Below are 21,114 nucleotides of genomic sequence, written 5' to 3' on the forward strand. Positions count from 1 at the left end.
AACTCATACAGAGTGAAGGGTAACTGGCAATTATCAAACATCAAGGCTACATACACACGTCAGATGAATCCCATCCAATTATTCCCCTCAAGGCTCCTGTCAGGTGAGAATCTGGTGTGTGTACAGCACTCATCCGACATCGTTAATGGATCCATGAACAACGAACAATCATAATACAAGTGGAGGGGAGAGAACGCACCAGATGTTGGGTTTCCTCCTTTTTAATTCTCTGCCAGGCCTTTACTGCAGCGGCTTTCAGTTGCTGTTTGTTTGTGGGACTTTCTGTCCGAAGTTTAGTCCTCAACAAGTGAAATGCATGCTCAATTGGGTTCAGATCAGGTGACTGACTTGGCCATTTAAGAATCACCTCAGAATTCATTCGGCTGCTTCTGTCCTGTGTCACATCATGGATAAACACTAGTGTCCCAGTGCCACTGGCAGCCATGTACTCCCAAGCCACCACACTGCCTCCGCCATGTTTTACAGATGATGTGGTATGGCTTTGGATCATGAGCTGTTCCACGTCTTCTCCATACATTTTTTTTGCCATCATTCTGGTAAAGGTTGATCTTGGTTTCATCTGTTTTTCCAGAACTGTGCTGGCTTTTTTAGATGTTTTTGAGTCCAATCTAGCCTTTCTATTCTTGAGGCTTATGAGTGGCTTGCACCTTGCAGTGCACCCTCTGTATTTACTTTCATGCAGTCTTCTCTTTATGGTAGACTTGGATATCGATACACCTACTTCCTGGAGAGTGTTGTTCACTTGGTCGGCTGTTGTAAAGTGGTTTCTCTTCTGCGATCATCCACCACTGTTGTCTTCCGTGGACGTCCAGGTCTTTTGGCGTTGCTGAGTTCACCAGTGCTTTGTTTCTTTCTCATGATGTACCAGTTCAATTGCATCTGAGTTGTTCCATTTACAATTTATTGTGGTATTGTACAGAACCAAAATCAGAAAAAAGTTGTCTCTGTCCAAATATTTATGGACCTAACTGTATGCACAGCGCTCGTTCATGCCTCTTTCAGTCTTTTGTCCTTGGAAAGATTTGTAAAAGATCCTTTACAACTACAAATATCTAACGTGTGTACGTAGCCTAAGCAACAAACAAGCAAAACTAAACATGACAGCATATTTTCCACACTTTTCATTACAATATTGATTTTTAAAAATGGTTTGTTTGCTGGCTATTCTTTAAGGCTAGGTCTTCAGCAATGTTTTCCCCAGCATTTAACCTAAGGCTTTAAAAGCCCATGTTTGAAATGCCTATGCATTCCAATAATCTAATCTACACCAGGACGTTTACTTAAGGCATGATTGTGAGTGCTATCTATAACGTTGCTTGCAACGTTTAAAAAATTAAAACGCGGGAAACACGGGGTAACGCTGAAAAACGCCCCAAAACGCGGGTAAATGCTTCCATTGATTTCAATGGGGCGTTTTCCTGCTTTTAGAAGCACTTGAAACGTAGACAGGTTAAAAACGTGGGAAAACACAGGAAAAACGTGTCATAGATGTTTTCCAGCGTTTTAAAGGCGAGCTTTATAATGCTAATTAAAGTGCATAAAAACGCATATAAACGCAGTAGGAACGTTTACATGCCTTTTAAAAAACGTCTGTGTGGATCCAGCTTAAAATAGCGTGTTTTATACATTTCATTTTGGAAATTATCTTTGTTTCTACACGAGCTGTATTCTGTACATCTGTCTTCCAAAAGTTACCTGCTGCAGATGTGAACAGGTATGCTAAGGGCGATGCCACAATGGTGAGCTGAATGTTGGGCCAAGACCGGACAGTGTCTCACAGAGTTGATGGTTCTTGTACATACAGTAGCATGGATGTTTATTTAAGTACAGTGTATTGTACAGCTTCTGGTGATATTTATCTTTGCCCGTTTGCCTACCAGTAAAATTTGCTCTTTCTTCCGTTTCCATAAACAGAAAATGCCATCAAACTGTGGGATATTTTGGAAAGGTCTGCATAAGGTCAGAATGATCCTTGCTTCTCATCAGAATCTCTAGGACTAACCTCACCGCCCGTTTACAATGTACTAATTTATCTTCTTTTGTCCACTTGGACTCTGACGTATGTTGATCCTTACAGACTGCCAAGAAACCTCAATGGGTACAATAAACATTGTGAACTTTAGGAGGTTACTGATAAAAAAAATAAATCAGATGAGGTTACTGTACCTGAGCACCTGACTCCCTGAGCAATAAGGCCCCACATGAAGTTAGCACAATATTCGCACCAGTGTGGCCCCCGAAATGTCTGTACCTGCAAGAAAGATAAGACATGGTAATGACTGATGAATAGACAGACTATGACAGATTATGACAAAAAGTTGCATTATAACACAAGCCATGCAAAGACTCTTTACACAACTGGTTTTCCTACCTTTTCCTCCACTATCAATGTTAACTTCAGGAGTGTAAACTACATCTTAATATCAAATAGCTCCATAACTCCATATAGCTCAAATAACAAAATAAATAAAATATGTCTAAATATGGCAATCTTTAAGTCATACTGCACAGATCATAGGCTCTTTCCTTTACCAGTCAGAGTGTGGTTGTAGAGGAGATCAAAAGAGGCGTTTTTTAAGGTAGATTTAGGTACTTGCATTTAAAAACAAATTTACAATGTTTTAAGGCAGGGCCGTCAAACTCAAATGCCCAGAGGGCTGAAATTGAAAACTTGGACCAAGTTGCGGGCCAAACTTGAAATTTATTGCAAAAATTGAGGACGTTTTTCCTTCTCATTAGATATAAAACATTGTTATATGGAAAAAAAAAGGTTTTACTTAACATTCAATCTGAAAAAAGCCCATAATAGAGAGTGCATTTTATTTAAGAAGAAATGTTATGCCTTTTTCTCTATTTGTAGCCTTCTGAGTTAAATTTGAATGGTAACCGTTTTGCACAGGCTAACAATAATAACAGTTTTCTTCTATGAAAAGCTGCATATTACTGCATGCTCTTCTCATGTGTTCTTAATTCTTCTTATTGAGATTAATTGTTTTACTTTGCCAGAGAATGCAATGTGAAACCAAATGAATTACTGCTGATAATTCCTGATTATTGAGCTTAGCTGTCAGTATAAACTCCGCGGGGTCCACGCATAGGCTGCGGTTCAATAGACACGAGTGATGCCGCTACTATGATTCCCAGAATCACTTGCGTCTATAAAATGCCGGGCCACGCATAGGCAAAGAGGCCACTGGTCTAGAGATGCCAGTGATGCTGGGAATTGTAGTAGCGACATTTTACTCGCATGCATAGAACAGCAGCTTAGTATGAATTGCAGCTGGCCCCCAGTTACTACGGATTGCAGTAGTGGCGGACTAGTTGCAATTTATATTAAGAATTCCTTTGGGGGCTGAAAAAAAAAAGGACGCGCCGGGTCAGATTTAGCCCGCAGGCCAGAGTTTGACACCCCCTGTTTTATGGAATATCCAACTATACTAATTGCTACATTTGTAAACCGGCTTAGAGTTCAGCTTTAAACAAAATCTGTCAAGAAAGAAGTAGTTTATCACTGATACATTGTTAAGGATAAATGGTCAAAGGTAGCCGTTCTCCTATTTCTATTCTCCTTCCTTATAAATTTGCCACTTACCGGTATGTAGAATAAGTGTGTGCATCCCAGCGGTAAACATACACATGCCAAATTAATAATGCAAATAAATTTGGAATAATGATCAAAAAAATGCTACTTCAAAATAAAGGTGAAAATGGACAGGTAGTTTATAAGCCTTTTAGCTTGTACATCCACATCACTGCAGAGCCTCCGTCTGCCAGATTCTGCACACCACTGGATGCTTTTTCAAGAAAATGTATCAGACAATTATTTTGATCTATGCCTTTGTTCATCAGTGAGGTATCCCTATAATTCACTAAATCTTTAACGCTCTCCGCAAGTCCCCAAGGGAAAGTTGCCAGGCATCGGGGGACAAAACGTTTATCTTTTATATCTACTTGCGATTCTCATATTTAGGAATTCTTTGTATAGTAAATAGGTCGCACTACCCATGAATTTGTGAATGGGAATGACCAATTATTATACTTGCCATTAGAAATCGCCTGCTTTCTCTGTATCTTTTTCTTACTACTTTAAAATAAAGTTGGCAATGGCAGCTCACATAACTCACCCTGTCTGGCTCCTTCAAAATTTGTATAAAACAGCAATGGAGTTTATTGACCTACAAATATCATGTGATCACTAGTCTGATATTACCAGCTAGGTTGATATTGTGTCATTATTTCAATCACATTTATGTTTTTTTTTTGTGATTTTCAGCAATAAAGTAAATTAGGTCTGAAGATATATATTAAAATATACTAGATCAAGGCTACAACAAAAATAAGACAATGTGGGAACATAAATGAAAGATTTCTGACAATCAACGCACACGATTCCCCAACATACGCAAGAGATGAACACTGCTTTAGTAACAAGTCATTTTCTAAGTTGTATTTTAGACAATCAGTGTGTCAGATGTTGCACCAGGCCCAGATAATCATGACTTTTAAAACCAGACCTAGGAACAAAGACCAATAAAATCAAATGACTAAATCACTGCAAGCGTTTGTGTAGCTTCAGCAGTTCAGCGTCCCAGTTACAAAATACTAAACATACACTTATGTGGCCAACATCAAAGATAATTGCTCCTCTACAGCTAAAACATTTCAGAAAATGATGATTATGGGTTTATTCCTGTGGAACAAAAATATGGTTTTACATAACAGATTAGAGCATACAGCAGGGAATGACAGGGAGAGCATTATATATATTTTGGAAATGATGAAAGTTTTGAAACTCTTTAAAAATCTCATATGATGGATAGGATTCAATAGGGGAATGTAATTAAACAGGTGTAAATAATTTTTTGCAGAAATTAATTTTATATTAAACATGAAGAGAATCCTGCAGAAGTACATGTGCTACTTTTTAATAATAAACCATACAATTAGCAGTAGTATCTTATAGGAAAATATCTGCATGGAATTTGCAGGTTCTTCACGTGTTTGCGTGGGTTTCCTCCGGGTACTCTGGTTTCCTCCCACATTCCAAAAAACATGCAGTTAGCCTAATTGGCTTCTCCCCAAAATTGCCCTTAGACTGTGGTAATGACATATGACTATGCTAGGGACATTAGTGACATTGTGAGCCCCTTTGAGGGACAGCTATTGACATGATTGGGGACTGCGTAATATGTTGGTGCTATATAAATACTGTGTAAGAATAATTAATAACAATGAGTAATTTAGTAAGTGTAGATCAACCTCAAAACCACTCAAGACACCAATGTTCCCAAGGATGCTCAGTATTTTTATCAGACAGTATGTGAAATAGAAGCCGTGGCTGCTGAATTAGGGCACTTTAACATGAATGATGCCTTGATGAACACAGCAAACAAATATGTGTGGACTTTAATATGATCCTGTGAATAGTACGTTTTTTTTTGTTTTTTTTTACAGGGAACAGGTCTAGTAGGTATAGAATTTTCTGACGCCTGCTTGACAATGAGGACAATGGATGATTCATGTTTTAAGGGACAAAAACCTTCTGACCTTTTTGACTGGTGCTAGAATACTTTGACCTTTATAGGCAAAAGCTAAGATAAAGATAAAATCAAAGAAAGAAAAAAAATGCATAATCGGACTTTAATCTATCTGGAATGAACAGCAATTCATTAACTTCTGTGGCAGGCGCACATTTACACTTGCGTCACAGGTAACACATTACCCTCCTAAGCAATAAATGGTTCAAATGAAGCCAGAAATACTGATCATTGAGATGTAGTATAGTGGTGATATACACAGGTTTGAAAATAGGAGGAATACTGATAGACAGGAGTACTATTGTAAGTCATAAGATTCAACACGAGAATATTGTCAGAATTAATAGAACTATATCTCCTTCATTTTCTGTTGACATCCTAACAGTGCATGCTTTGTTCTCCTCTTGTGGGCTTATATAACCAAAGATCCATCCATATACAGTATTGCGAAAATGTTTGCGAGCCTTTAGAAATTCTGTGGTAAACAAATTGTGATTGGTTATTTACCTAAAAAAGTGTTAGTACCTAAAGTTTTACATCACCATAGTTTATTATTAATTTGTTACTACTTTGGTCATTGATCAAAAAGGTATAGTCACTTAGAAAAGCCATTCTCAACCAGGGTCCCTCCAAAGGTTGTTAGGGGTTCCTAAAGCTGTGGCTGGTTGACCCCCCTTTTAAAAAAGCCATGTTTCTGGTGCTAATCCCACTTGGTAGAGCCAGCCAAAGATGTTTTTAGCTTTGTTATTTTAGCTATCAGTGTAATGGTTGAATTTTTGCACTGGCCACCAATTTAAAGTGGAACTAAATTCCCAGTTGACAAAAAAAGGATCAGGCAGGTGGTTTTTGCAGAAAAGGACGAATGATGTCCCTTCTTAAATAACTTGTCCTACCTGCCTGATCAAGCCAATAAAATGTGGAAAAGATGAGCTGTGTATGGCACAACAACAGCTTTGGTTGCCAGCCAGCCAAGCTTCCCTTGGTTTGGTCAATCAGAATGGGCAAAGATCGACCGTAGAAAGAAGAAAAAAGGAAAATGGTGGGGCCCTGCAATGGAACGTGGATAGGTGAGTCACACAGGTTTAGTTTCCTACTAACTCCAAAAGAATTAGGTTTAGTTTCCTACTAACTCCAAATGAATTGGTTTTAGCAGGAGTTCCCCAAGGCCTGAAATTTATTTTAAGGTTCCCTCAGAGTTTTAAACATGGAGAATTACAATTGCTGCCAGGAATAAATGTGCTTTGAAATAGGGGAGATTGATTACATTACACAAAGGCAGGTAGGATAACCATATTGGAAAAAAGGAGCTGGGAGAGGTTTTATTGAATGCTTTGGCAAACTAAAACATTGCTTAAGCTTTAAATAACATTTTTAAAAATTATTTTGACATACAAAAAGTGTGGTTTACATTTTGGGAAAAATGAAAAAAGGGTTCACAAAGTTTGTATGTGTTATGAATACAAGAATATTCCTGCATTGATAATTATGAACCTTGAAATTGAGTAAGTATGGATTGTAAAGTAGCGGGCAGTGAACTGCAGCTAAAGTTCCACTGAAATGAATGTAGATAAAATATTAATAGGGTGCATATTTGGCTCCTGCAACAGCCTCCAATTTAAATCAATATATTCCTCCTAAACAACAATTCCTCAGAAATGTTTCTGTCCTCATAACTATTACTGCACAGCTTACAAACTGCTAGAGCATGCACAGAGATTTGATTAACAAAACCCCAAAGAAAGTGCCATCATTAGTAAACTTCAATAGAATCCAAACAAATGCGTTACTTGATTCCAATGATCTGAAACCAAGTAATGGCAAATGCACCTTTGTTCACAAAAACCTACTTTCAGTGGAATTCTTTCAAATGGCCAGGAAAAAAAATGTTTTCATTCTGGCTGAGAAAGCCAATTTGCATTCTGCAGAGTTAAAAAGTGCATATTTTCCCAGGATCTCACACACATACTTTTACAGACTTCCGACCTCTTTTCCCAGAAGAACCACATGAGTCAAAGGATTTTTGTAAATTCCAATTTACTAAGTTTGGCCGCATACAATAACATCTATTCAGCATTTGGACAGATGGGATGTTTTACTGTAATAGTCGGCAGCCACAAGGGATCTTCATACGGGGATGGTAAATGGCTGCAGTTATAAAACATGATGTTACTTAAGAGCTACTATATTTATTGCTTTGATTTGCAAAACCCCACTCTTCATATGTAGATTTGTGAGCTGTTAAGCCAGCACATAATCCATTTCCAGTGTCATCAAGTGTAACTCTAAATAATATTTTCATGCTTTTAGGCTAATTGCCATAAATGAGGCGCCTGACAGACCAAAGGCTAAGCTGGTCTTGCAGACAGAAGATTGTAGTTGGCTATGTGTTCATGAGGCAACAGCAAAATGACCAATCTTATTAACAATTGTTATTATAGCCTGCAATTTTTATACCAGGCTATACTGCAAGTATATGCTTATTAAAAAGGCAGGGGGGGTCATCTGGAAAACAGTCAGCGGTGAAAATCCAAATTCTTCCAAACTGGTTCAGCTGAAGTCGGGTAAATGATTTGTTATGATGATAGTTACACTTAGTCTAATTATATCAAATAGTTGCAATCAATGCCACCAATTCAATAAAAAATGCATATAAATATAAAATGCATTATATTAGTTAGTTATTTTATAAAGCAGGGAAGAAACATTTTTATGTTATATTATTTTTGCTGTGCCAGTGAGGGATTTTTTCCCCCATTTCTGTTGTAAAGTAACAACAGGAAATGACCTCAAATCTCTCTAAAGTGAGGGTAATTCCCATGTTAAAGAGGTAATTTAATAACATGTTTTCCAGTTAAAGGAGTTTCTTCACTTGTAAATTTTGGATTTTTTTTTTAACTGGTAATTTTTTAAACATTTTCTTTTTGTAAAAAAACAAAAAACAAATGTACAACCAGATAAAATAAAAACCTAAACCAGGACATTACAAAGGTAAAAGAGAACAATAGAGGATTATTCTCACTTTCTCACCAGAGAGGATGATCACCAGAAGAAACTGAGGGTTAACTTTCTTTGGTGCAGACATGGATTGCAATAAAAATTTAGCTGGGTACTAACCCTTCTTTATTGTATCCAAAACTAAAAAATGATTTTACATTAGGCAACATTTGGTTTTAGTATTGGTTTTTAGCTAGTGGTAAACACCAACAATCTGCTGCTTCCTTAGTGAGCTTAGGTATTACTTTGAGGATAAGTAAATGTCTAAGAGGCTGTCCAAAATAAACAGATCAAAATAAACCATCCCGACTGTACAGATCTGCAAATATATACTAGTTCCAGGACAGTTAGTGAATGAAACAGGAGGTTTTAAAAGAGCACATGTCACGTGAACGCAGACGTTTCTCTTGTTCTTCCCCCCCAAAACACCTTCTGCGTGTATACATTGGAGGTAAGAAGGCAAAAGGCTGCCACATCACAGATGAGAGGGGTAAATAAATTAAGCCAAGCTACTAAAAGATAGGAAAAACTTCAGTGCTTCTGGTGGGAAGTGTGAAGAGAAATATATATATTTGCAGATGTTAAAACATTAAAAATTAGTTTTAAAAGTAAATGTATATGGTAAAGTAATTATGAGATTTTAGCCATTGGGTTTACATATGCTTTAAACTGTAGTTTGTGGTAACACCATGTACTTGAGGTCACATTCCTCATACCCCCAACAGTCTACTAACGGTCTCACATTTCTCGGTTTAATTGCTGCATCCGTCACTCTAGCAGTCCTGGAAAAGATTATGCATGTTGCCCCTGGACCCCAGCCTAATGTCCCTAAAACAAAAATGTTTAATTTAACCCTGTTTAGGAAGGAAGTTTTTTTTTCTTGAAAGACACCATAAAACACAGGGATGATATACAAATATTGTGCATACATAGCAGAGATTTAGAAAGTGTTACATTTTGTAATTTTATCTGCATGTAACATTAACCTTTATATGTGGTCCAGTTCATGGAGTACAGTCAGCGGGAGACCACCTGTCCATGTAATCCTTCTCTGCTAAGTTCGGGCTTTTATGTTCTATCTACAAGTATAGGCCTGTCTGCTTTATTTTTGTATCTATATATTTAGCACCAACAAACTACACCAAGCTCAGATAAGGAAGATGAGTGAAGTTAAAACCATACTTTATTCTGGTCAGTGACTGGCCAGTGAATCTGCATATCAGCCTGAGATCTAACATTTTTCAGAAGGACAGGTCAGAAAAGGCAGCCTTTATACTTTCTCTAAAGCTACGTACACACGTCAAATCTTTCTCGCCCGATAATCGGCTCAGGGCGGATATCGAGTTAGAATCTGGCGTGTGTACAGCCCAGGTCGAACATTGTCCATCGATCCGTCCTGGTGGATCCACGGACGATGAACGACGAGCGATCCTAATGCAAGGGAAGGGGGAGATTGCAGCAGGGTGCCGCTCCGTCGCTCTCCCCCTCCCCTTGCCATTGAGCAGAACGGTGCTGATTGTACAGCACTTTTTCATGCATCGTGCAGTTCTTATCGTTGGAAAGAATAATATGTATCGTTGGATAAGAATTGCATGTGTGTATGCAGCTTTACTCTATTAGCCTGATTTATTAAAGCTCTCTAAAATAGAGAGGATACACTTTCATTAATGATCCAGCAAACCTGGAATGGATCTGGTTCAGGATTCAAAACATTTCAATTATTTAATCTATTCCAGGTTTGTTGGATCCCCCAGCTTCACTGATGAAAATGTATCCTCTCCAGCCTTGGAAAGCATTAATAAATCAGGCCCTATCTGTGAGAAATAACAAAGGAAATATAGGTTATTGGAGAAGTTAATTTGTTTGGCCATGCATTCACATATTAGGAACAATCTCAAACATGTTCTTACAGCAGTTTCTATTGCATAGAAAAAAAGATAAATCAAATCCACTGTGCTGCAAGGCGGCTGTGCTAGCCGCCAAAAAGGCTGCCTTGAGCCCCTTGTACTGCAATCTAGAAAAAATTAATTATTTAGGATAATAATAAGCACAAACAGCTTACAACAACCATTAGATGCCAACTTCCTAAATATGTAAATAATTCACAATTGATTCTATAATGCTGTATTATTAAACAGAAACATGCAATGTTTTCAGACAACCCTCAACACAAAATAAACACAGTGATACATAATTAATGCTCAAACGCATGAATAGTGCATGGCCATGTGCTTTTATTATAAATGACATATGTTGGCACCCAAGCGGTGGCACACTGATTTTCATGCCAAACTGGCAGCTTATTTGAGTAAATAGTCATGTGTGAGAATCTCAACGCCTGTTCATTGAGTTTGTTTACAGCTCTGGGAAGCCACAAATGTATATCATACCAATCCTATCTAATCATCTGTCTTAGGTCATCTCCGGCCTGATTTTATAGGCTTACAGTCCTCCCTGCTTCTTGTATGTCACACAGCCAGAAATGGCATTGCCCTATGATTGCAAACACATAAATGAATAATATAAGCACCATTCATTTCTTCTAACTACAAATTTTGCATTACTCACGTCTTGCATTTACTTTAAAGGAGAACCCCAGCGTACACCATAGTCTTTTAAAACAACTGTTCAAAACTCCCAAAATATGTTTTATTGTAATTTATAGGAATATGGAATGTATTCATTGTAAGGAAAATTAAAGAACAATGGCATACCAAAAAATAAAATATGTGCTACATCCGGACTGTTTCCTTTAGGTCCGCCTGCAAACCTCCACACCCTGCCAGTAAAGTCCACCTAAGACAGCTTCTTGTGAAGGAGTGGGAACAATGCTGCACTGCTTCTTGATTTGGAATTGCTGTGGCTGCTTGCACTACAGTACAGTCAGCCTTGCCACTGCTGCATCACAAGTCTACAGCTCACCAAAGGGCACCTATAGTTTTGCCAACTGTTCTCTGGTTTGACTCTGGTTTGTCTTGGTGGGGATGCATAAGAGATACAAATGAAGAAGGATTTGGCTTGGTCAGGGAACATAAAGAAAGTTTGGGGTTTACTTTATGAGGCTTGTGAACACAAAATTACTAGATATATAACTTAGTTTAGACTTAGCTTAGTCTGCCATGCAGAATCCATGGGGTGTACTTTAATCTGTAGAGAGAATTTTCTGCCATAGACCTATTTGTTCTGTAGTCTTAAACCTCTACCCAGAATAAAGTTAGTGAACTCCTGTATATATAGGGAATCTATATATAAATACTGTTAATTAATAATGTTAATTATAGGTGGAATCTTGAAGTTTTGCTCTAGGAGAACAGATACCCAGGGGCACTTTATAATGCAAAAATCAACTGGGGGGTTTACAACTACTTTTTGCCTCTGGCACCCCAATATTGGTGGACGAATGGGGTCTAGGTCAGCTAAGGGAATTACTTCTAAATTCCACAGAAAGAGGATGATGTCTACAGGTAGAATTCCAGTTTTCTTAAAAATTACCTTTCAATGTCCTCTGGTTCTGAAAGGTTAAAGTAGAAATTTCTAAATAGATTTATTATGTCATACGGTTTCTTAGGAATACTATAACACACACATCCAGCGACCACAAGTCATGCTAAACACTGCTTGTCTGCTGTGTTTTACTCAAGAAGAGCAACCAGTTATTATCAAACTGCTATTTGGATCATTCCTTGTGAGCCACAAGACTTGTCCACTTGGGAATAATATACAGGCTCGGAAACTCTGAAACTAACTCTATGTGGCGACCTTGTTTATTCACCAACCTAAAAAAAAATCAGCTGTTTCCATAGGAACTTCTAAATTCCTACATTTCTATAAAGTTTAATGACACACTGTGTAGAAATTCTTGTTTGCTTTATATTTCAAATGTAAATTATTTACAGTACTTGGCATATTTATAAGGAAGACATTTGCATAGTTTTGGTTTAGGCTGATTTAAGAGAAGAGACATGCAAAGCAATAAATAAATCAAACTAATGATTTACACTTAAATATAGCAAAAACATGGAATGATCCTGAATACTGCTGTTTGGGGTTTATGTCCGATTATCATTCCTTTATAATATGAACCTATTACTTGTTTGGTACAGGGAAAGGTCCATACTAATGTGTATGTGCCTGGCCTTCCCCCACACCTGTAATAAGCAGGCCACCTTACCAATTATCTACCTATGACCATCTGAACTGTCTGGAATGATCCTGAATACAGCTTTTTGGGGTATGTGATTTATCATTCCTTTACAACCTGGACCTATTGCTTGTATGAAAGCGGTCTTTTTGGCTATTTGGATCCATACATATATGTATGTCCATGTCCTTCTTCCATAATATCATAAGCAAGGCCACTACAACCTTAGCAATTATATCTACTACTCATGAAATAAAAAGACCCAATGTGGAATGATCCTGAACAGAGTTGTTTGGGGTTTATGAGCTATCATACTTTGAAGGTAGGGACCTATGGTTTTTGAAGTACATGTCTTCTCCATGAATATAATTAGTACCTATGTGTATGTCCTTCACCCAGACTGGTCATAGGTATTTTTGCTGCTGCCTCACCTGTTTATTATCATTTGAGTTTATGCACAATCATTCCTACACAGGATAGACCTATAGCTTTTATCATGCAGAGCTTTGTCTGCAATAAGGGCCACAGAAATGTGCCAATGTTGGTGCTTGTCCCAGACCTAATATAAGAAGATCTGTGACTGCCTTAGCAACCATATCTACTCCTGACCATCTGCACTGTCTGGAATGTAAAGACTTTCAGATTACATTTATTATTGTGTATACATTTTATTTACTTTAGAAAATTGTAACAAGGCCCATATGGATGTAAGTTTCCTTTGTAACATGTAAAAAGTTTTTATGGAGAGTCCGCTAATCCCCATATTTAGATGCCTGTACAATGGACAATAATGTCTGGGATGTCGCTGTGTGTTCCAGCATGGAAGTGAACACTGAAAAAACAGGGCAACTATTTACAATATAAGGAGAGATGTACAATGGAAGACACAATATATATTCATACATGCCACACATGGTGATGGACCATAGTATTAGTAAGCATCTCTTTAATACTTGCTTGCTGTTTCCAGTTGTTTTTTTTACAATCTTCCTATACCATTCATTAATGTACAAACAGGAGATGCATATAATGTGTGAAAATCATGTCCTTCCAAAATCGTCTGCAGGTATTCAATGACACATATATTTTTTTATGATGGTTTGGCTACACTAGATATTATTTTTAAGTTTCATAAAAAAAGTCCTATGGGACAATTTAGGTTCAGAAGGGAATTACTGATTATCTAAAAGCGGTTTTTCAGGCTAAACATAGCCACACTGGAAACTTTGTCTCTATCCTTTACTGCAAGATTCTCATTTGATTTTTTTTTTACATTTATAGAGAAAATATTGCATTCATACTGTGCTAAGCATTTGAATATTTCTGTTTACTACCTATTGTTTACTGATTACTAGGAAGAATCAATGATATGTCATTAGAGCCAGCATGAAAAATCTGCCAATCAGGAGCCTGCCGAAAAAGATACTGGATGTAAAATACAAAAAAACAGCTGCAGAAAACCTTATAATAGACCTGTCAGGACAATATTGTGGATGAACTCCCTGCTATACTACCCCTGAGACAACTGAATTACTCATAGGATAGTTTTAAGATTGCTCTCTGCCATTCCTATTGCTCCAACCCTAACTCGTGTCCTATTGTTGGTTGGCAAGGCTGCAGTGGGCTCAGACAGAAGCAGCTTGGGTCCCATTAAATCTTGATTACATTTTACAGGCTCCCTATACAGAATGATATAAAAAATTGTAATAAAAAATAGAGATAAATGCCAGATTTATTATTAAAGCCATTGTGTGGAAGGGCCGGTTTCTCTGAGTCAGTTTAAATGCAAAATTGTCATGTCTGATTGGATTGTGTTCCTTTAATTTGTACAATGATTTTTGCTCAGTGGTTACTGGAATAATTATTTTTTTATAAATGCTTTTTCCTCTTAATCACTTGATTTTGCAATATGTTCATCTTAATGTTAAAGAAATTCTGGATGTGTCTTAAGTTCATCGCCCACACAACTCACTTTAAACCCACTGACAAGGGCAGGATGTTAATGCTGTGATGGCCGCTAAATGTACACCGAGCAAAGAAGCTGATCCTGGTTTCCGAAAAACAAACTAATAGACATTTCCCAGAAGTTAGGTGGACCACAGCAATGATCTGTAAACTATGCTGATACACTTTCTTCCAAGGAACAATAATTCATGTCAAGAATAGAACTCCCTGCATATATGCAGCATTAGCACAATGGGCCTGATTTATTCAAGCTCTCCAAGATTGGATAAGATAGACTACCATGGGAGAACCTGGGTGATCCAGAAAATTTGGAATGGGTTAAACAAAAAAATTATTTGCTATTATTTGTCAAGTGTTTTTGATTCTACATCAAATACATGTAGGTTATATGTTCACACCACTACTATTTCTTGTAATGGTTGGATGTAAGCAGATGAGAGCTGCAGGGACTCGGGACATGAGCATTCCTGGATATGTTAGTTTCCCTGCAGACTTCAGCAGATTTCTCAGCATTGAACTGTCATATAGTGTCATAGGTAAAGATGTATGTCTTGTTATTTTTACAGCTTATAGTTTTAAAATCCATGTGCTATATGGGCAGGGTTGCTTTAAATGATCTGTTTAGGTTCTGCCATAATATAAAACGGAATGTGTTAAACTAGTTATTTAAACAGGGTACAGCTAAAGGAATTAATTTACAGAATGCAAATATGTCCACACTCTTCTGGTATAAAAAATGCAGCAGTTACTTGGAGTAAATGTGAGCAAAATAATAAAAGAAAACATCAAACTGAGCATTATTTTTCAAAAAAACACATTTAGGAAAGTTTGATCAATATTGTAAAAAAAGTGATTTGTTTCCACACAAGAATATAACCATTTACACCAGTGACAGTGTAAACCCTGACAGCTTTGTGATGTCTCCAGCCAAATAATAGGATATTATGTTACACAGACCTTGTAATTTCTTGTAAAGATTGACTTCATATTGCATAATGATTACAAGCAAATGGTCATATTGCACAAGACAGTCTGGCATTAACTAACGGACATACAATGCTATTTTATTCAAAATACTTTTCATGAGGAAGCCAATGACTGTGTTTGTTAGGACGTCTCAATCTAACAGCATACATACAATGCCAAATGGGTTGTTATGTTTTGGAATGGATAACTTCAACACCTATTACATTGGTGATATATAGGTAGTCAATGTCTATGTCACCCATTGGCGGTCAATGTCTGTGCCCCCTTTATACACCAGGCCAGTAAGCTTGTCTGCTTTATGCCAGTGGTCAGTGTCTTTGCCATCTTTACATTGGTTTAGAGAATCTAAAATTGGTGGTAATGTCTGTGCCCCTTTCATATTGGTGGTCAGTGTCTGTACCCGTTTTACATTGGTGGCCAGTGTCTGTGCCCCTTTCACATTGGTGGTCAGTGTCTGTACACACACACACAGGTCAAACCAAATTCTGACCCCCTTCTCCCATGGCCCTTTCCTTTCCTTCTGACTGCTGGTTTGGGTGGCTGCTGGTGCCCTCCTCCTGAACCTCGTCCCAAGCTGCTCCTTGCTTTTCTCCAAGCACTGTCTACTCGAGTTGCAGCCAATCATCTCCTCTCTTTCTTTCACCACAATGCCAATAGGCAGCAGGGAGTGAATAGCACAGATTTACCTGCAAGCTACCGGAAGGTGTACTTTGCCTGGCACAGAGGCAAACAGTTGCACATGTAGAACATAAATGACCCCTGGGACAAGCATTTCTAAATGGAAAATACAACTTGCAGCCTGTGTATTTATCTCAACACATCCTCTTGTAACAATTTACAATAATATAGTAAAAAAAAAACAAAAAAAAACAAAACACTAAAATCTCATAAACTTTTTATGTCCACGTAATTCATTTTCAATAACTTTACATCTGCAGATTCCCCTAAATAATGGTGAGCACACCATTGTCATCAAGTCACATACAATCACAAGGATACAAAAAGCAGTAATGCTGATGCACATTGCCCAGGGATCTCCTACTGCTGTCACCATCAGAAAGCCTGCACTTAAAAATGATGTGCAGCAGGTAGGTACATGCATGTAGACAGGAAGTGGTTGACAGGCTGCAGGGGATCAGCAGCACTGCAATGTTACAAAAGATAAAGGTGGAAAAACAAACATGAGAACTGTTAATGACACAATGCTTTAGCAAGTAACTATTCTTCATTAAGGGTTTACATGTACTTTCAATGTGGCCTATTTTATTGTAAGTACTTTGTACCTAATGCAAATTGTTTTGCATAAGCTACACTGAAAAAGCATGAATAAAGGCAAAGATTACAAAACAATAAAGCAATAAACTCTTAATTTACAATGTTGGCCAATGTTACTATGGAGACATAATTGTGTTACATTAAGTTTCACCCATAAAAATAGCTTTCATATAAAATCTAAAAGATTTTCATTGGTTTCCCTGGGGATTCTGATGTGGCTCAGACAAGAAAAGCAAAAAACTGCACAAATTCAAACTGCTGTGTGACAGTTAACGGTCTGATAACTCCTTAGAGACAATCTTCATTCCCAGAAGAGGGAGAGAACAACTGAACAAGATGCATAACATGACAAATGATTTGTGTTCTCTATTCAAAAGCTCCATGCAAAGTGTTCCTGGCATATATAAGAAATCTATACAATTAGCATTCATTGTCTTATGAGCTTATCACTTATTTAGTTCAGCAGCATAAAAAGAAATAATAATGTACAGCTGCAACCCAACGACATAAAATGTCAAAAAAGTCAGACCAGTAAATGAAAATCGCTGATTGGCCATTTTGATTTATGCTCTTGAAATACAATGTTTGTTTTATATAACAGTACTGAATAAGACCAAATATGTTTATATTTTGCTTTAAGGTTTCAAAAGCAATAGATATTAGGCCTAATTAATCTGCATTAACTTCTATTCTCCACGTACATTCCTGATTTTTAAATTCTGCTAGCCTGATTGGTTCTATAATGTGATAGGCAGGTAATCTTTTCTCTCAAAACTTGTTTGTATTCTAAAAGTAAAACAAATGTTGCATATATACCAAAAAGTTTATATAACGTATAATCATGATATAAATCTCAGCCTTTATAGAACATAATACAGTCACTTTATTTATGTATGTCAAATCCATTACATATATATTGCATAAACTGTAAGCCATGTACACTAGCCGTGAACCATAATGTACCACAAATGACTATGCCATTGTAATGTGATATTGATGTTCTCATCAATCATTTTATTTTCTGACAATAGCATAGAACAATCAATGAATGCTATCGTTTTACAGGATAAGAGCCAAATGTAAAATGAATGTCAGTTAAGATACTGATCTGAAATTTAGTATACACTTCTAACCATATATATAGTCACATACAGATAAATTGTATCAATAATGTAGCAGCTAACTATACAGAATATATACATACACAGTGTCTTTATTTTATATATATTTATATATATATATATATATATATATATATATGTACAAGTTGGCTACTGATCTATTCTGTATCATTTGTTTTATTATTTGCATTCTGTGCAGCATTAAAAGTCAGAATAGCTGACAAATCACATCTTGCCATTCAATTCCTCCACAAAAGGCATCAATAGATCTTGAATAAATCTGTATACCGGTTCTTTTTATGTTATTGCAGCTCAGGGGTTAAGATTGGAGCTAATGTGCTTGTGTCAGTGGCTGCCAATAATTCCTTCCTGCAAGATGCATTAGTAAGGAAGAAAGTTGGCCACTGTGGTTAAACAAGAAATTCCAGACAAAGGCGATGATCTGCCTTATGCCTCGGCTTGTTTAAATAACTGTAAAGGAGCAAAATTATGTTCTTACATGGAAATGTTAATTTAGAGCTTGTTCCTGTTCAGAAGACATCACTGTAACCAGCGGCTCAGGCTTCAGAACAGGGAGGGTTAACCATTGGTGATATGTAAGCAATAGAATATAGAAAGATGTGATAAAATTGGGCACTTACCTTAAAATTATGTGCTTTTTCATAGTTGCAGTGGTTGTCATTTTGGGTGAGAGCTGCTCTTCGGACCAGGGAGGTGATCTGCGAATAGGCAAAGAGTTTCAGAGGCTGCCACAACAATGCAATTCTTCCCCCCACTTTCACCCCCAATGCCAATGCCAGGAGTTCCTGGTGCTTTCTGCCCTTCTTGGACTTTTGGACAGCCGTATAGTTCTTCTCATTATCCAACCATAGCTCCTCGGACAACATAGTGTCCGAATCCCAGATCTTTTGGGTTTCCTCCTCTGAGCCCTGTAGGCTTACAGGCACTAGGTTGGTCCAGCTGCTTCTGATGCTACACAGCAGATTGGAAGCAGCTGCAGCCCATTCTGCGGAGACCTCCGACATGTGACTTGAATGGGCTGTCTTGTGGGATGGAAGGAGCTTCTGCATTTCAATAACTAGTGGACCAGCTTTGTTTTACTTCTTTAGATAGCCTTGTGCCTGAATCAACTGTAGCCCTTAGACTGGAAATGGACAAAGAATAAGAAAAGAAACCCTCCTCATCAACAGCATCCAACCAAAAGTTAACAGGGGGGAGTTAGGACTGCAAACCGGTGACACAAGTCATTTAAACAGGGAGCATCATCCCTTGTCCGCTATCTGATGACAGAAGATGCATGATGCTCTGTCCAGTGATGGGCTGGATCATGGCCAAATAGACTTGGAAGTTATTTCGGCCGGCAAACCAATAGATTAAACCGTGCTAAATCCCACTGATGGATTAATTTTGAAATGAGAAAATCTCTCCCCTTTTTTTCATATCCTGTGTGAGTGTAAATCCTGTAGGAGTCTGAGGAGGATTATCAAGGGGCTCTCCTGCAAGTCATTTTAATCTCTTGCACCCAGATTCCCCTAATGGCTGTCTGGGTTCCCTTATTTCACCAGGTCCTGTTAACCCTTTTATAAGTAGCATCTTTTACCATTGTGTGGTATTTCTTAAAGCCCTGCCTGTCATCACAGTGGGACATCAGCGGATAATCCTTATATATTACCCTCCTATGGCCTTATTATCATGGGTAAAGTGTCTCCTTAATACACTAAAACAAATGGCAGAGTAAAGGACGCTTAGTTTGCTGTCTGTCATGGACTTACAATGCTTTTTAATCTAGATGCTTAATCATTACACCAGCACAAAGTCCTTGGAATCAAACAATTATAAGAATTTAAAACTTGTATTCCAAATATATAGTTAAGGCATACAATTATTACAGTAAATGGGTAATATCTGAAAAACCCACACATTTCAGGCAATATTCCATACCTAAGGATTTGTTCACATGGACAGTTCCTGGGCGGTTGATGATCTGCCACCATCATGCTCAATTAAAGTTAATAAACATCCCCCTGTAACCTCCTCCTCTCTGATTTTCCACTAACCCGACTCTCTCATCTATAATCTATTATGAATGCTGCAGCCAGACTCATCCATCCTTCCCACCGCTCCTCTTCTGCGGCATCTCTTTGTAGTTCTCTTCATTGGTTTCCATTTCACCTTAGAATCAAATTCAAGCTCCTGTGCTTTGCCTTCACATCCCTCCACAGTTTTTGTCCCACTTACCGCTCTCTCGGCTCCTCTGATGACCTGCTACTGACTTCCTCACTCATAACCTCATCACACGCACAACTCCAAGACTTTTCTAGAGCTGCCCAACTACTAGTTTAAAAGAGCACTCAAAAACAATTTTTTCAAACTTGCCTACCCGTCTTCTTCTGTCTTTTGAAACTGTCACTACTTCCTACCATCTTCCACCACTTCCTACAAACCCCCCCCATTGTGTGTTACTTCCCCCACCTCCTAGATTGTGAGCTCTTTGGAACAGAGTCCTCTCCTCCTGTGTCACTGTCTGTATTCGTCTATCATTTGCAACCCCTATTTAATGTACAGCGCTGCGTAATATGTTGGCGCTATATAAATCCTGTTTATTATTATTAATATTATTAATAATCATAATAAACGCTTAGGGTTTTGATGAACGGCTGTAGGCAGACATCAAGCGCCCTAATAGATCTGGCATAATGACAAACATAATTTTGCAGATTTTTGTGGATATATGGACTTGTGAAGCCTTTAGTTAGGCTGCACACACACACCAAATGATTGTTGTCTAACAGTTCTCTCAGATGAAAATCTGAGTACGGCAGTCCCCTGACATTGTTCACTGACTGGGAACTATGAAAGACTGATCAGGAGTGATCATTGTTCACTCCTATGGAGGAGAGCACAGCAGACTGCTGCTCACTCATTCTCCCTCCTCCACTCTCCATTAAACAGAACAGCGTTGTGTACAGTGCTCATTAGGTCATCTGTCACTAGAAATGGTCACAAAAAACCATTTCCAGCTACAGTAATCTTACATAGCCAGATCACAGGTCTAAATCTTTCAGTATGTGGA

General features: G+C 37.8%; 1 protein-coding gene across 2 annotated transcripts in view; it reads right to left on the reverse strand.

The window, feature by feature from the left end:
* The window catches only part of CHN2 (chimerin 2), a 165,784-nt gene that overhangs the window by 22,007 nt on the left and 122,663 nt on the right, over window positions 1-21,114 (reverse strand). For both annotated transcript variants that reach the window (XM_072412470.1, XM_072412471.1), the window contains 2 exons: window positions 18,683-18,760; window positions 2,188-2,272 (listed from right to left, as the gene is read on the reverse strand). In XM_072412470.1, the coding sequence (XP_072268571.1) occupies window positions 2,188-2,272; window positions 18,683-18,760 (163 nt within the window). The remainder of the gene's footprint in view (window positions 1-2,187; window positions 2,273-18,682; window positions 18,761-21,114) is intronic.

Source organism: Pyxicephalus adspersus, chromosome 5 (genome assembly GCF_032062135.1).
Source record: "Pyxicephalus adspersus chromosome 5, UCB_Pads_2.0, whole genome shotgun sequence".
In the NCBI taxonomy this organism is placed as follows: Eukaryota; Metazoa; Chordata; class Amphibia; order Anura; family Pyxicephalidae; genus Pyxicephalus; species Pyxicephalus adspersus.